The sequence below is a fragment of the Gossypium hirsutum genome, chromosome A12 (genome assembly GCF_007990345.1).
Source record: "Gossypium hirsutum isolate 1008001.06 chromosome A12, Gossypium_hirsutum_v2.1, whole genome shotgun sequence".
In the NCBI taxonomy this organism is placed as follows: Eukaryota; Viridiplantae; Streptophyta; class Magnoliopsida; order Malvales; family Malvaceae; genus Gossypium; species Gossypium hirsutum.
The window spans coordinates 100,830,029-100,847,840 of NC_053435.1; the positions used below are offsets into that span (position 1 = coordinate 100,830,029).

The 17,812-nt window shown below is 33.1% G+C and overlaps 2 protein-coding genes across 3 annotated transcripts; one reads left to right on the forward strand and one right to left on the reverse strand.

Moving 5' to 3' along the window:
• The first annotated feature begins 6,475 nt into the window (after positions 1–6,475).
• On the forward strand, positions 6,476–9,510 carry LOC107946900 (calnexin homolog). 2 transcript variants are annotated; one of them, XM_016881389.2, is made up of 6 exons: positions 6,476–6,676; positions 6,765–6,834; positions 7,235–8,361; positions 8,455–8,526; positions 8,767–8,880; positions 9,090–9,510. In XM_016881389.2, exons 1-6 carry the CDS (start codon positions 6,584–6,586, stop codon positions 9,228–9,230), a joined length of 1,617 nt encoding a protein of 538 aa, XP_016736878.2. In that variant the 5' UTR covers positions 6,476–6,583; the 3' UTR covers positions 9,231–9,510. The 2 variants fall into 2 exon arrangements, with proteins under 2 accessions (XP_016736878.2, XP_016736879.2); XM_016881390.2 differs by having other exon boundaries at positions 9,093–9,510.
• Positions 9,511–10,139: 629 nt separating this feature from the next.
• LOC107946899 (ribonuclease TUDOR 1) lies at positions 10,140–16,672 on the reverse strand. Its single transcript, XM_016881388.2, has 17 exons — positions 16,475–16,672; positions 15,917–16,091; positions 15,580–15,654; positions 15,374–15,487; positions 15,171–15,275; positions 14,862–15,068; positions 14,555–14,770; positions 14,369–14,476; positions 13,436–13,606; positions 13,128–13,325; positions 12,682–13,047; positions 12,355–12,582; positions 12,089–12,277; positions 11,915–11,995; positions 11,632–11,826; positions 10,861–11,238; positions 10,140–10,652 (listed from the first exon to the last, which is right to left on the reverse strand). Exons 2-17 carry the CDS (start codon positions 16,073–16,075, stop codon positions 10,458–10,460), a joined length of 2,985 nt encoding a protein of 994 aa, XP_016736877.1. The 5' UTR covers positions 16,076–16,091; positions 16,475–16,672; the 3' UTR covers positions 10,140–10,457.
• Between the last annotated feature and the right edge of the window lie 1,140 nt (positions 16,673–17,812).

Here is a 17,812-nt window from a genome sequence, read left to right on the forward strand (position 1 = left end):
TCGATTTATGAAGTCAAGGTCTCGATACCTCATTCTCGAACCAATTTACCTAATTAATTCTTTTAAATCACCAAATTCATTAATTCAAAAATACTTCTATATTCACATTTGACTCATAGATATTAATTTATTAAATTTTTTACTCACTCGTCGGATTTAGTGATCTCAAATCTCTATTCCTGACACCACTGAAAATTAGGCTGTTACAGAGTTATAAAGAATTTATCTATGAATTGAACAATTATATAATTGTGAATGTTATATGATTTTTAAGTGAACGTTATATTTTTATATTATTATGTGTTCGGATTATAGAAATACCACTGAGTTCATACTCAGCTTACGGTTTGTTTCCGTGCGCAGGATAAGTTAAAGTCAGACCGTTGAATCAGCATCCTAGGCCAATCCCGAACTCAACGTGAAGAGGTATATTAATTATTGGTAATGGCATGTACCTAAAATGTCTATATGTTTCATTTTGGATTGTCAATGTAAGGATGAAATAAGTAAGTTTAGATTTAGTAACAGTATATGGTAAGAATTGGCTTATTTGGAAAGAATTTGAACTATTTAATAATGTATGTGAAATACTTAAAAGATTCATCATATAGGCACATAAAATATCTAATTTGACATGTTTTAAGTAGGTTTGAATGTGATTTAAAGTAATTTAATGAATGGTTATTGGAATGTTTGGTATCTTAAATTGCAGGGTTGGTAAATTTGTTGTTTAAGGCTCATTTCGAGTCCACACGGCCTACCACACGGGCGTGTGGACTGACCATGTGAAAGCTGCACCTTAACACTTTCAAGTCAGAGAGTTACACGGGCTCTCAACATGGCCGTGTGACCTAGCGACATCGCCGTTTGATCTAGTGACACAACCGTGTGAGTCACACGGGCAATCCACACGGGTGTGGGGGTACTGTTCATAAGGAAAATTTTGAAATTTTGAGAAAAAATTGTAGTGATTTTAAATTAGTCCCGAATTGATTTTACTGTTCATATTGGGCTTTGTGGGCCCATTAAAGGGACGATATTAAATTTATGATAAGTGTAAACAATTATTTTAATTAATGACCGTAATTGAACTGTATTGACTGGTAATACCCCGTAATTCCTGTTCCGGGGACAGATAGGAGTTAAGGGGTGTTACACATTTTACATCCCTAAATTGTGTAATGATAAGCACCAACATGTTTTAACTTATTTTATTGTAAAATATTTAATCATTTAGTCGTATACAATAATCACACACTATAACAACATTTCGATGTAATAATAAAGGATTGAAACTTATGAAAATTTAATAATATGCTCTAAGAGACTATATGTAAGGGAATGAAAAAATAAAATTGATTCTTTTGATTTTGATTTTTGAAAATTTCTATTATGTATGGAAACATTCTTGATGAGTGTTTGTATCAAATGAAATCTAGTTATTTGGAGTTGGTGGGGAGGAAATAGTCTATAGAGCTATTGCAAATGAAAAACTAGTGCAGAAAAGTGGTCCTTCAACATGGGTGTTGATACCTCCTTTAAAAAATAGATTTTAGTTATTGTTGTAACATTTAGGTATCGATATTTTGAGATATGTATCAATATCTCTAGAGCATGTAATGATACCACATGAACAAGTATCAATACCCTTGCCTTTTGTTTTGTTCTATGACTACTGATTTGCCATGTATCGGTACTTGATCAACAAGTTGCTTTAGAAACACTTAAACACTTAAACACTCTAAAGTAACTTGATATTAACTTTAAAATATTTGGTGTAAGATGAAGCACATTTAAAACATGTTTCGAGTATTATAAGGTTTTGAAAATTTTAAAAGATAGTTTCAATAATGTTTTCATTAAATGTCTTAGTAATAAAATTTATATTAAATATTGTTGTATAAAAATTTAAGATATCAAAGCTAACACTAGAGAACAAAAGAAGAAGCATGAATTATATTTTTTTACTATGAATAAATTAATACCGAAAACTCAAATGAAAGAAAGGCTAATTTTAGCTTGGTATTTTTTTTCTTTCTATTTACATGGAAATGTAACTTTTCTATTAATTATTAAGAGAATAATTTTTTATTATTTGTAGGAAAGTAAATTCCAAGAGCGATTGGTTCATTGAATGTAAAATTATTATTATAATAGTATTACCAAAATGTAAGATTATTTAGTATATTAGAATGTAATGTAATTTCTTTTTATTTGATTGATTGAAGGTAAGATTATTTAAAAGCATATTTTACTAAATAAGAATGAAAAAAGTTATTAAACTATATTGAAAGTGAAAATTAACCATGAAAATATAGAAAAAAAAAAGATAATAATTTACAAAATGTTAACTTTTCTCAACTAATAAATAATTAATAATGAAAACACACTTATAATAATTAATTAAAAATTAGGAAAATATAATCGATAAAATGTAATACAATAAACAAATGTATAATTTTCTTAAATAATAATTATGGTTTTCGTTATCATATGTTATTAGGTTCTAAAGAAAATGAATTTATATCTTAAATAAAAATAATTCCAACTTAATAAATTGCATATAACATGAATTTAAGAGCCAACCTAAAAAAAATTTTGGGACCAAAATTAAATCGTATATTTTTATGATAGTAAAAATTCAATTTTACTATTTTAATAACCTATGTCTTTATAATTTTTAAATGATTAAATTAATTTTTTTATCATTTTTTAGGGGACCAAAGTATAATTTTACCATTACTAATTTAAAATTTTATAAATTATAATGAGTCTAAATAATAAAAAAATCATTTTAGGGGTTGGTGACCTTCCAACCCCTAAATCCGTCCCGGCATGAATTGAAAAAAAAATTAGTTATTAAATTTTAATATGGTAAAAATTAAAAAAAAAACAAGAAAATTATTAGAATAACTAAATGAATTGCATTTCACAAATGAGGAGATAAATTGCAAATACTTGAATTTAAATTTAAATTTAAACTTAAAAATAATTATATTGTATATTTATATTAAGCTTTTAATCGAGTTGGTATTACAAGTTAATCGGGCATTAATTTAGTTGAGAAATTAAAAAAAATTATATATCTATACATATATGAGCTTCTAATTAAGTTGATATTACAAGTTAACCGGGAACCAATTTATTTGAGAAATTACAAAAAAAATGTCATTTTTTATATACAAAGTAACAAATATTAATATGAGGGTGTTTTTATCTTTTTTGTATTTTTTCAATAAAATAATACAATGATAATATTTAAACTTGACACACATTTTTTTTGAGAGGTGAAACACATAAGTTTTAAAGTTTTAATTTAACAATTTCAATAGAGCTTAACTTGGTTGTAATAAAATTGTTATAAATATAATTTTTACATAAATTATTTTCATCCATATAATCCAATATTGAATAAGGAGATAAACCTTAAAAATAATTGCATAGCATGTTAATTAGGGGATAAATATATGATTTAATGGTAAAATGATAAAAATTGAAACAAAAATACCAATCATTTTAGAATCTTACATTAAAATATGGTAATGAGATTATTCCTATATTAGGGAATCCTGACAATCCTATATTAGGGAATCCTGACAAACTCAAAATAATTTTTGAAATGCACACACAAAAAACATATGATATAAAAATTCTTAAACCAAACATTTAATTAAAAATAAAAATAAATCACTTTTTTACAAATCTAGCATTAAAATCACATTTTAACTCATAAATTAAGAGGTCGATTGAGTTTTATCTTAGTTAGTATCAGCATTGTTGTCAGTAGACCTGTTCATGGGTCGGGTAGAGCCCACTCAAAAAGTGGGAGAGTTTGGAAAAAATATAAACTCGAAAAATAGGTTTGGGCAAAAAAATAAGGCATGTTTTAAAAATTAGTCGAGCCTCGGGTAAGACTTTTTTGCCCGAGCCTAGCCCAAATTTACTAAATGAAAAAAAACCTGCTAATTTTTTGTTATTTTAATGATATTTTCTTGTTGTTTTCTTCCTATTTTGCTACAATTTCCCTATTATGCTGTTATTGTTTGGATATTATATAATGCTTGTTTTATTATTAATTTTGTTATTATTTTAGAGACATTTTCTTATTAAGTTGCATCTGTCTTAGTATTATTTAAGTATACATATTTTTTTAAATTTATTTTCAATTTGTTCAAAAATATTTATTTTAATATTTTTAGTATTTTTTATGTATTATATATATTTAAAACTTATGTAAAAATTAATATAATATAAAAAAATTAATATGAGCGAGTTGGGTTGGGCCCGAGTTTTAGCATTTTTATCCGGTTTGGGCTTGGGCAAACTTTTAGGCCCATTTTTGGGTCAGTCAAGGCCTGGGCCTAGCAAATGGGCCTAATTTTTTTGTTGGGACCCAGCTTGGCCCAGCCCATGATCACCTCTAGTTTCCAGTATAGGAGGACGTAGGTTCGAGTGCGCTGAAGCACATTATCCTCCTATTTAAGAGTAGGGGAGGGGCTATGAGTAGTTCTAGGCATTGTATAACAAAATAAAGACTAGGAATCGTGATGTTACATTTATATGAAAGGAAGTAAATAAAAAAACAACAAATAATAAATTAAGAGTATATAACCTAAGTAGCCACTAAACTTTTACCATGTTTCTGTTTTGGTCATCCAATTATGAAAATTTTCAATTTAATCACCAAACTGTTTGGATTCGTTTTTTTTTTTTTGTCATTGTGCCATTAAGTCTAAAATGATTGGATGACACGGCCATTTATTTCTTAGATAAACTACATGAATGGTCACTCAACTATGAGTGTTTCTATTTTGGTCACCCAACTAATTCTTTTTGCGATTTAGTCACTAAAGTTTTCGAAATTAAATTCTTTAATTTCCATGGCATTAAATTGATAATAAAAGTTTGATGTAACATTTTTTATTGGCCTAATAACAATTTTTTTCCTTTAATATTTATAGGTTCTATCAATTTAGTTATAATACTCTAGAACTTCGTATTTTTATATGCTAATTGCATGTTTTTTTTTTAGTATGATCCTACTAATTTGGGCTACTTATGGTCTTTTCTCTTTTAGGGACTAAAATGAAGGTAAAAGTAAATTTAAAGGAGAAAAGCGTGAAATTAAAGATGAATTGGGCCAACATGCGAAGTAGGAGAAAAGGGTGGTGCCGAAAATGTAAACATAGAAGACCTAAGGACAAAAATGCAAAAGAAGAGATTTTATAGCACAAGAATCTATTTTAATTTTAATTATATTAGGATAATTATTAAGGATTTTATTTAGATTTAATCTTATGATTTATTTTCATTTATATTTATTTATCCTTAATTATCTTTATTTATTTATATTTATCTTTTAGAATTTAATTAGGAATAAACTAGGTTTTCTAGTACTATAAATAGGGGATGGAGTGGCACATATTTGATATCTCTTTTTTTATGTAAACACTCCCTCTCCCTCAACAGGGTATTCATTGCTTCTCCGCATTACGGGGCTGACGTTTCCGTCCATGTCCCTTAATAGGTGACCTTTTCAACTTGTGCAAGGAACGGCCGCTGTGTATGTTTTTGGAAGGTTGCACAGTCGGTTCGTTGGCTTTCTGCGTTAGAGGTCGGCGAATCCAAGAGACAAAATGGTGTGGTATTCGCCGTTGGGAAGTGATGATCTAGCAGAAGATAGTCCCACAAAAGCGATTATTGTCTAACGTCAGGTTTCGCATTAAGTCTAAATTTTTGGAGCTAAAAGTCGTAGGCGTCCTCTTCCAGTATAACTGGCTTATCCTACTCGAGAAAGGTTACTTAAAAACCAAAGATTGAACCCAAGAATTTGAACTAAATTGATAGAATGTATGAATATTGAAAGGTTAAATTTGTTATTAGATTAATAAAAAAGGTTAGGTCAAACTTAACAATTTGATGATTAAAAATTTTAATTTATTCGAGAAATAAAGAGACATGTCATCTAGTAGTTTCAAATTTAACCACACAATAACTAAAAATAGATTCAAATAGTTAATGATTAAATAGATAGTTTGATAACCTAAACAGGAACACAATAAAATCTAATAAAATCTTAGTGACTAATTTGGTTGTTTACCCTAAAATCAATTATCATACCAAATGTTTTCCTAAACAACGTGACAAAATGTGGGACCAATTTATATATATATATCGAAAAAGCAAAACAATAATAAGCGAAGAATCAGGAAATGTGTCGCTTTCGTGGTCCAATCAACTTTCGCCAAATGGGTCGCGACCCGAACCTTTTCCTCCTCTAGATTGGGTCAAGCTCCGAAAAACAATAATAATAAAAAGGTTTCCATTTCCAAGGTAAATTAAATATAAAAAAAGTTAAACCACAGATTAAAATCGTACATAGCGATTAACGAAGTTGCATGATTTGCTTACGTGGCGAAAAACGGTTGGTTGATTTCATGCAGCACGTAATATCATTGCATCACTGTCACGAAGATCTATAAAAACGACACGCAATTGAAGTTCTGATTTTGATTTCCAAATTTTTTTGAAGTAACAAAGGAGTATTTTCGATCGTCTTTAGAACAAGGGTTCTTGGATTGATATGATGATGGGGCGTTTTGCTCTTCTTCTCTTAGCTTTTGCGTCACTGCAGCTCTTTTGCGTCGCCGATGATGACAATAATGACGATGATGTGGTATTTTTTTTAAAAAAAATCTCGAATTGGTGAAGAATATTTTGATATGTAAAATTTGAAAATAAGATTTCTTCTGTTCTGTTTTTAGGTTTTTTATGAATCATTTGAAGAGTCATTTGAGGGTCGATGGATCGTCTCTAATAAAGATGATTATAAAGGTGAGATTTTCTTATTTAATTTTATGGAACTCTTCATTGGGATGTTTACTTATGGATTGATTTTTATCATTTTATAGTCTGATTTCTTCATGTTGTTTGTCCTGAAAAACATATGCATAAAACCAAGATGAAAAAATTGATCTTTGGGAAACTAGAGGGTACTTAATGATTTTTATAATCTAACATTTATGGGATCCTTAATTTTGTTTTTAAATCATAAATTTGATGATCTCATTGACAATCAATATGTGCGTTAGGGAATTGCTAATGGAAACTAGAAAAAGTATATGCTTTGTGATATGGATATGGTTTTAAAAGATAGATGGTTGTATGATGTTCATAATATATGTAGGGCTGGTAGCGTTGGGTGTAGATATTGATGTTGTTTTTGGAGCTGCAGGTTTATGGAAGCATTCAAAGAGCGAGGGCCACGAAGACTATGGTCTTCTGGTGAGTGAGAAGGCAAGAAAGTATGCAATAGTGAAGGTGGTTGATGAACCGGTGAGTCTGAAAGATGGAACCACCGTGCTTCAGTTCGAGACTCGGCTCCAGAGTGGACTCGAATGTGGTGGTGCCTACATTAAATTTCTTCGTCCTCAAGAGGCGGGTTGGAAGCCTGAGGAATTCGACAATGAATCCCCTTACTCCATCATGTTTGGACCTGACAAATGTGGGACAACAAACAAGGTGCATTTCATATTTAAGCATAAGAATCCCAAGAATGGGGAGTATGTTGAACACCATCTTAAATACCCACCTTCTGTCCCATCCGACAAGCTCACTCATGTCTACACTGCAACCTTAAAACGCGACAAAGAGGTTAAAATTATGATTGATGGAGAGGAGAAGAAGAAGGCAAACTTATTAGTAGCCGAAGATTTTGATCCTCCACTTATCCCAGCCAAGACAATCCCTGATCCTGATGATAGGAAACCAGAGGATTGGGATGACAAAGAAAAGATTCCTGATCCAAATGCTGTGAAACCGGATGATTGGGACGAGGATGCACCGATGGAAATCGAGGACGAGGAGGCGGTGAAACCAGAAGGATGGTTAGACGATGAGCCTGAGGAGATAGATGACCCTGAGGCAACCAAGCCAGAAGATTGGGATGATGAAGAGGATGGTGTGTGGGAACCCCCAAAGATGTATAACCCAAAGTGTGCAATAGCTCCTGGTTGCGGTGAATGGAAGAGGCCAATGAAGAGTAATTCTGCTTACAAAGGGAAATGGTCTCCTCCACTAATTGATAACCCCAATTATAAGGGTGTTTGGAAGGCTAGGGAGATTCCAAACCCCAACTACTTTGAGCTTGACAAGCCTGACTTTGAGCCTATTGCTGCCATTGGTATTGAGATTTGGACAATGCAAGAAGGAATACTGTTTGATAATATAGTGATAGCTAAAAACGAGAAGGTTGCCAAGTCATATCGAGAGACCAAGTGGAAACCCAAGTTTGAGATTGAGAAAGAAAGACAGCAGGCTGAGGAAGAAGCTTCTGGTTTAGACTTCCTTGCAAGCATCAAGGTCATGCTTTTGCAAGTTTATTTATGGAATTATTTTTCGTTTACTCAATCTTGTAACATTTTAACTTAAAGTTGGTGATTTCTTAATCTGCAGAGGAAGGTGTTTAATGCCCTATATCAGATTGCTGATATTCCTTTCTTAAGCAACTACAAGCCTCAAATTCTCGTAAGTTCACGTAATATGCTGTTTCTCATATGCAATATCAGTTTTTCATTGGTGGGGAGCGGAGAAAATTAAATTATAACTTTTATGATAGCTACAATGTAATTTTTAAAGGATTAAATAAAATTTTTTCATTTTTAGATAATTTACTAACTTAAAATTTTAAAAAATTTAAATGGTAGAGCCTGCCAGCCCCCTCCTAGATTCGCGGATGACATCTGAATTTTGAGTTTTTCATTTTAGGATCACATTAAGAAGGCTGAGAAACAACCAAATCTCACCATGGGAGTCCTAGTCTCTACTGTCGCCATTATCCTCACGATTTTCTTGAAGCTCATTTTTGGTGGCAAGAATCAGGTTGGTTTATGTTTCTCTTTTCTGCCGCTGTTTGTATATATGTTATTCAAGTTCGGATTTGATATTTATCGGGAAATGTGCCCGACATGGATATGTTTAATCCCCTTTCAAGAATGCAAGGTCCTTTGAAAATCCTTGGAAGATTATATCCGTAATGGATACTTTAAGAACTAGGGTTGTTCTTATTCCCTTGGTTAATATTTGTGCAGCAGTGCCCAAGAATAGAAACAAAACCAGTACCCGTGGTCGCTGAAACATCAGATGATCAAGGAAGCGATGGAGAAAAGGTTGAAAAGGCAGAGAAAAATGAAGCTGCTGCTGCTGCACGACGAAGGAGGCGTGAAACATAATATTAAAAGGAAAAAAGTCTTTAAAACAGAGTGGTCGGTGATCATCAGTACCAATTTCGGCTAATTTTTGGGCTTTTAGGTGGTTTTCTCTTTGTAGCTGAAACATAACATCCTTGGTCCTTGGTTTTTAACTTTTTGGATATTAGAAATTCCTTTATATTTAACATGTAATATCTTTTTGCTGTCGAGTTCAATGACATGAGGAATCCCCAATTAGGAAAGGATCGTTGGTTAGTTATATGAATGTTTTCTAAGTGAAACAGTAACTTACAAAATGGCTGAGAATTTGATGTAAATGTAGAGCACTCCATACATTGTTACTTTTCAACTAGATTTTTTTTTTAAATCTAAATTTTCTTTGTAACGACTTTTCACCAAATTGAGCTTTCCGAAATAATATAACTTCACAAAATTTTTAGCTCGTCAATTTATTGGTATAACTAAAAATTTTCGGGGTATACGAAAGGAAGAAAATTTCGGGTAACTTGCTGAACCCAACAGAAAAGAATGAATTAAACTAACTATCAGATCAAAATTTCGCCTTTTGATCCATGAATATGTAAAAACTACAGAAACCTTTATTAGGAACAAGCACCCCCCACCCTCTCACAAAAGATAATTTATATTCTAAAAAAACACTCTTCAAGACTTCAACCTAAAAACTATATGTTGGTAACTTTTAAAATTAATTTTGTGCTCTTGGTAATCACATGTCAGTACTATTTTCGTGTTTTTAAAATTAATAAATCTACTCAATTCACAATTATTTGATCAATGAGTTTCCCGCATTGACCTATTATCACATGACAATTAAGTTACTCTCGTCGAACTGTTACGTTGACTAAATGCATTCTGACATTCAAACCAATACTTACAAATAATTAAAAAGGAATTTCCGTACCATAGAAATATCCAAAATAAACATAGATTAAAAACTCTATCCAACGGGAATTTAAAAAAAAAAAATTGTTCTTATCGGTCTCCCACATGGAAACCAAACAGAAATGCTACAGTTCACCTTATTTAAACATGTATTAAAAAAATTGTCTCTCGTAATGTAAAACAAAAAGATTTTTAAAAAAAAGTGTCAAAATTTAAGCATGTTATGGTTGAGATTTTGCATTCGGGGAGCTCTTTAACTCTTCAAACGAGAATGATCCACACCTATAACTTAGAACTCTTTAGATGTTTAACCCCAAAAAGTGATTGATAAATATATTACAATACCTAACGCCGACCTCCGGTTTTCTTAGCCGCAATTGGCGGAAGTAAATCCTCATCATCCGACTCCACATCTCCATACTGCCACATTCCACGCCGACCAGTTTTCGCTTCCTCCTGACACTCTTCCAATTTATTAAGCATCAATTTTCTCTCCTTCGATTCCCATTTCTTCCTTTTCTCCAACCTAGCAAGACCGTCCTGCAAATAAAACAAACAAATAACACGCCTGTAAGATTAAAGAAATTCGATGCAGAAAATAGTAAATGGTTGACACTGTTTTGTCACAGCAACGATGACCTGGATATGACCCTCTAAATTCATGAAAATCAAACCTTTAAACATATCAGGATTTTTAACAGAATCAGAGGTTGAGTAGAACAGAGAAGGGATAATATATTGTTCAAACCTTCAGCATTGCTGCATTGATGCTATCCTCCGGATCCTCGGTAAAGAGGGTTACAACGAGACAAGTACCAGTTCCCTGTCCCTTGACTTTTCCCCCGGAAGTATCCCTTTCCTCTATCACTGCCTTGAATTGCAGTGAACTTCCTAGTGTCTGCTCACTCAAAAACTGGGCAGCCTCAGTACCAAATTCATCATCGAGGCTTGGAACTTTCACAAATGCAAGACTGCATAACTGAGCAAGCCCAGGTGTTGCTGATAATGAAGCATCAATAGGCCGTAATTGACTGTAGGGAACCAACTCTTGGTTTCCATAATCGAGATAAAACACTTCAAACCTGTCATTTGAAGACTGAACTCCTCCTCGAGGTGCATTGACAATCTTCACACGTCAAACAAGATGCATTCAGTACCAAAAATGAAAAGAGAAGTGAAAGGTGAAAGCACAAACATGTCAAATGGCACACGAATATGCATAATATGAGGGACAACCATGATTCTTAATTTTAGAACATTGAGAACCATTGTTTCACAATTTCTCCTGTTAGCTTCAAAATATTTTAGAATGCCTTTAGTATTTAAATCTTGTTATGGATTCAAAATTAACTGTGCCAGACGGACTTTAGGAAAATTTTGGCACTCCTCACCCCCACCATTCTTTAAACAATAACAGGAGGCACAATATGAAACCAGTTGAAAATTCTGCAGCCAAAACCATTCACATAAAGGATTACAAAAAAGAGAACATATTCAGAATCAAGTTTACTGAACTAACCAGTGCACGATTCCATGAGTTATCCATGCTAAACTGAGCAAGGACAATGTCGCCCTTCTTAGGATTAAAAGCACCAATCACAGGAGCCTCTTGGATATTTAAAGATGCAAGCTGTTTCTGAATAGAAGATACTCTCTGATCTCCAACTGTTTGGACGTAAAATTTTCCACCATTCAATACTTCAGTAATAACAACCTGAAAATAACAAGAAGAATAAGTTATTTCTAGTTAAGTTCATGATTAAGTCAGATAGGTATTATTTTTAGTTAAGTTCCTAGAGCACCTCCAGCAATTCCTTTTGTTTGTTCTCTACAGGGGCAGATCCATTGGAAACTTCCTCCCCTTCAACATAGTTCTCCCAAATCTGCATTTAGAAGTTCAAAGATAATAAAGCCAAAAAGTTCTATTAAGCACCAAAAGAATATGTGTGATAAAGATAAGTCCATCAGCTACTTACTTTCAGTTTCTGCCTCTTGGCAGATTGTTCAGCCTGTTCGAGAAGATGAGCATCAGGAATCCAGTCAGCACCAAATGAAGTTTGTAGCTTTGCCAGGCCAGCTTCAACTAGTGTCACAGCCATATTGGTTCTGGACTCCCACAAAGACCCCAAAAATGTTCCAGTTCTATCGACAGTTTCCACTTCAATCTATGTAGAAAAACATACATTTGTAAAAAGGGAAAAACAAGATCAAGGCAGACAAGCAATTAAAACAGAATCCATACCTCCACATCTCTCTGCATGATCTTCCGTCTCATTACTGCTATGGCTTCATCTGAATATGGTTCATCACGACCAGGACATCTGACACCAGAAAATGAGAAGGCAATGCTACAAGTTTCCTTAGGGATCAACAACTTAAAACGATGACCGCTTAGGACATATTCCACAATAGCTGGTATCCTCTTGTGAAGCAGGAAATGCAAGAAATCTCTAGCTTTCTTGGCTGGTGCCTGAGAGTAGGGAAGACAGTATATGGATATTAGAATTTAGATTAGAAATACAATATACAAACAAGAAAATGAATAACATAAAGAGACACAATTGCCAACCATTGTGAGGTCTTGTATGTGCGTGACTGGAGGATCCTTGGCAGAATGGATTCCTTTCTTTCCAGAAATCGCACGTGATTCAGCAGCCAAAAGGGCATCATAATAGTTTGATCTTTCCTCAAAATCCCTATGTCTTATCACTGTGCCAAAGCCACGTCCAACCACCAACTCTGCAACATTCAAGCCAGGTGGCTGACTACCAGCTGTGGATGGGAGTGCGGCAGGCGCATCATCACCATCACCCTTAACAGAAGACATTAGGAAGACTGAGCCAAAATCCATTACCCTTGAATCTGCAGGTGCAGCAGCAGCTATAGCACCATCAGCCATGGGAACCTTCCTTGAATATTCCATTTCTACAGTCACCTGAGAAAAGTATGTTGACATATGATGAATAAAGGTTCCTAACAGATAACAAAATAATATTTTAAAGAAAAATTACTAACCTGTTTTCCAGTAAGGCGTGTTCTCAAAAACTCTCTTGCTTCCCGGGCATAAGCAGCCGGCTTTTCATCTCTACGAGGATTGCCAATTTTTGGACACCTAATGCTTGAAAGATTGACTCGGCGCTCTGCAAGAGGACTGCCATATGGGGCAGAATCATCAGCCACAACAATGCAGTCCCCGCTAACAACCTCCACAACCTAAGTTGAAAAGTCATACTGTTATAAATAGTTACAAAAAAGCCAAAAACCATATACTAGTGGTACAAGAAACTTGCATGAAAAAGTAATTAAAAAACTGCTGCTGTTACCTTTCCTGTGAAGTTCTGGTCACGGATTGCCTTTGAGTTTGTAGCTGGGGGTACATAATTTGTCCAGATCCTTAGCCGAGTCTTCTTGGCTTCAAGCTCTGCAGCCTTCAACCGCCGTTTGGCATCATCTTCCATCATATTAGCACTCCATTCAACATATTTTGCTAGACCCTTTATTGTGAGAAGAGATTGTAAGATTCAGAAAGGAGGGGTGGGAAGCAAGCATAAAAGAATTCAATCATTCAGAATATGTAAACAAAAATTCAATATAAAAAGGATGCACATAGTGTTTTATACCATTTCTGGTATGAAAGAAATCTGCTAACCAAAGAAACAGTTTAATTGATTATATGCCCAAGGCATCACATAAAGTAGTATCATAACTACACTAAGATATAGGTACAGATAGCTTCTAACTTTAAATTTGCATAGTGGATAGGAAAAACAAAGTAAGCTAGAGATTTAAAACAGCTCATTGGAGAAAACAGCTAAAGAAATATTTAAGAGAGGATTAAAGATATAGAGAAAACCAATCTCAGTAAAAGATCTGAAATCAAGAAAATATTCTTTTAACAATAAATCATGACCAACAAAATGAGATAGAAGAGAAAAAAAGTTCATTGCACATAAACACTTAAGACACAGCCCCAACAACAATCTCAAACATAAGAAATCTTTTCTTTAACAAATAAAGGTGATCTTCTGAAGATAGTTCAAGCGTACAAACTTCTCCTCGAATGGAGAACTGCCAAATTATTATCAAGAAACTAATGTTTTGGAAATAAAAGTTTTTACAAGCAAAAATAGAACAAAAGAAAATTAATTCAAGTCTAAAACATGAATAATAGAAACCCTATAGTTCAGTACTCAATGCTAATATAACAGATTAAACATATTTTAGGCATGCACAGCAAAAGAAATCCAGGAACTTACATTTTCCACAAGCTCCAATGCAAGGTCTTTCGCAGTTTCACCTTCAGGATAATAAACTGATCCAATCAAATTGCTAAATTTGTCAACACCTTCAAGAACAATGCGGACCTACAACATCAATCTTGACTTTAGGATATCTATACAAAATGTACTCACACAAGTCGACCTGAAGTCTTTTTCACTCACATCTCTATTCAAGCAGCGAACTTCTGTAAAATGTTTAGCTTCTGGCCCAAATGGATCAGGGGACACTTCAGCAGCAGCTGCTGCAGACGCAGAAAGCTTCTGTGCAGATGTTAAGGGAGCCCGTGGCTCAGCTGAAGCATCTCCATTTTGATCATCGGAGGTCAAATACGTTTCAACAACAGTTTCTGCAGCAGCCCTTCTACCCATTGAAGGGGACTACACGAACAGGGAAAAGAAGGTAAATATTCACGAAGACAAATTAACATGCAATTAAAATAAAAAGGCAGAACTGCAGTTTATAGTGCACCTGGATACCAGCAACAAACACTTGCACAAACTGAAAATCTGGGAGCAGATAGACTCGAACAGTACTACCATCACGAACCTGCTCCACAATACCTTCCATTGGCTTACCCTTATTTGCAGCCAGAAGACCCATGGCATCCAAGTTACTAGGATCACCAATAGCAGATGGAGGTAGATCCCGGATAGAAGCCTCAGCAGCACCAGGCACCTACAACCATGATAAACGTTTTCATTTGATAGCTACTCATTGTTTCTAGGTCAGTTAGATGCCCAAATATAATTGGGCGTATAACAAGGGGAAAGAGATTACCTTGCTCCATCGACCCACACCTTGTTGTTTGGCCTGTTCCTCAAGGCGTAGCAGTTCAGCAAGAATAGGGCTTGCTTCACCTTTCTGCTGTCCTTGCTCCCTGACCTGCACAAGCCAGGCTCAGATAACCTAAACACCAATTTTTTTAAAAATTGCTGAATCACTTTCCCCAGTATCACGAAAAAAATTGACAAATGAATTACCTTTGCCCAGCCTTGAGAGACAACCAAAATTGCAGCATTTTTGTCACCGAGGTAAACTGAGCCAAATTCTCGACCTATGCTCGGTACAGCATATTCAACTCTGAAAGTGACTTCCTGAGTAAAGAACAAATTTGTTTAGGTCACCCTGATTTTAAGCAATATCATCAATAACTAAAATTACATGAATCATTCGAAGGGAACAGCACCTTCCCTATGCAGAGCTTCCTCAAAAATTCTCTGCTCTCCCAGGCAAATGGCTCATCAATACCGCCTCTACGTGCCTGTTAATAAAATAAGATGGAAAACATAAACACAAAGAAAAGCACCGACTGGAAGTTTGACTCAAACAGCTTGCAACAAAAAGTTTACAAGTTAGAACTTAACAATTATGAAATCAAGATACCAACCTACTCAAAAGTAACTCCCAGAATCATTATCCGAAACCAAAACTAAATTAATCAGCAAGAAAATGCCAAACAGATATTACAAATAAATTTAAAAGCGACCAAGGGAGACATAAAAGGATATTTAAATGAGTTTTACCAGTCTGGGAGCAATGAGAGATGCCAGGGTAATGGTCTTCTCGGGTGGAGGTCCAGGTCTGTTACTGGCCATCGCCGTTACCACCAAGGAATCCCCCGATGGAACTGCTTTGACTCTCCCTTTGTACCATCCCGTTCTCCCAGCTGCTGGTGCCGCCATTCTCAACGGCTAAGATCTACAACAAAATTGCCAACCACTTCACTTTCAAAATTCAATATTTCCGCAAACAAGCAAAAATATCGGTAACATTCTAAAGAAACATAATTCGAAATAAATTCTCCAGATCTGTAACATATGATCCACAGGAATTTCAAAACGATCTAAAATCCATCCTTTGAATATTCTAAAACGCTACATGCATCAACGGAACACTAAAATATTAATAACAGTATCAATTCAAAAGGTCTTGATCTATTAATTTCATCGAACGAGACCAATGAAAAAAATAACAAACAGTTTGAATAAGAAAGAACAAAATCGAAACAATTTCATCTAAAATCAGATTAAACAATGCCAAATATAATACCAGAATCGAAAATTATCGGTCTTGGCTTTTACCTGGATCAAACGAGGAAAACTCCTTATTGGATCTACCGAAGAACGGAGAATGAGAGACTTTATATAATGATGATAAGCTCCGTTATTCTGTATTATTTAAAAAATTAAATTAAATATAAAAAAAAACTCAGAGTAGGAGAGAGAGGGCGGCGATCAGAGACAGAGAGAAGTGGAAGATTGTGCGCGTAAGAGCCAATATATACACGCAGAGGAAGGCGAGTTGGGTGATAAAAATAGTCTCCGTTTTGGAATAAAATTACATGAAATGCCACGAGAAATACATACAATATGAAGTTGACAAAATTGATGCTGATTTCTGCTTTTAGAGATCTGTTAGATTTAGATTTTTAGTTATTTCTTCTGACCCATTTTGCCCCTGTTTCTTAACTATTTCTAAAATTGAAAACTCCGCCACTTTGACATCTCGTATCGCTCTACTATTTCCTTTAAAATATATGTAACTAATGTTCAGGCCTAAGACCGAATTTTTTAATTCAACAGTAATAATAATGTAAACAGCGTGCTGCTACAATTAATATCAAATTAATATTGCCAATTTTGTTTAGGAACATAGCCTTAAATGACCCGTTCGAATAGTTGGTTTACATATATTTTTTAAACTAAATAAAATATAATTTTAAACTCAAATGAACAAAAATATCTTATATTAAAAATGTATATTTATAAAATTATTTTAATAAATAATTATAGGTGGAATAGTAATATATTTTTATTTAAATTTGTTCATCTTATATTTAATTCTTAAGTAATATTTTGCAATTATTTTATTTTAAATATTTATCATATAAAAGTATGGAATAATAATTGTAATACTATTTTTTTAACAAACAATAATAATACTAATTAATTTTTAAATTAAGGATGTTTTAATAATTTTATAACTAAATTGATGTAGAGTCATGATATCAACTCAATCATTTTATATATAATATGGATTATAATTATTTTTAATTTAAATACTAATATAAAGATAATATTTTTATTTTTTAATTTATATTTGAAATAATTTAATTTAATAAAATTTAACAAAATTTATATTATGCTTTATATCATCGAAAATCTCTAAACAAAAATTAAAGATTTCAAAAAATAAAATGAATAAGTTAATTTAGCTACTATTAAACTATAAATATTAGCATAATTATTTATTATTTATTATTTATATGCATATTAAACAAAATTAAAAGAAAAATAAACCATTTTCATGCATGTATAATATATACACAAATATATATCCTTGAGGTAATTATATATTGTTTTCTTAAATATTTTACTTACTAAAACTACAAAAAATTATTTTAAAAATCATATGAAATT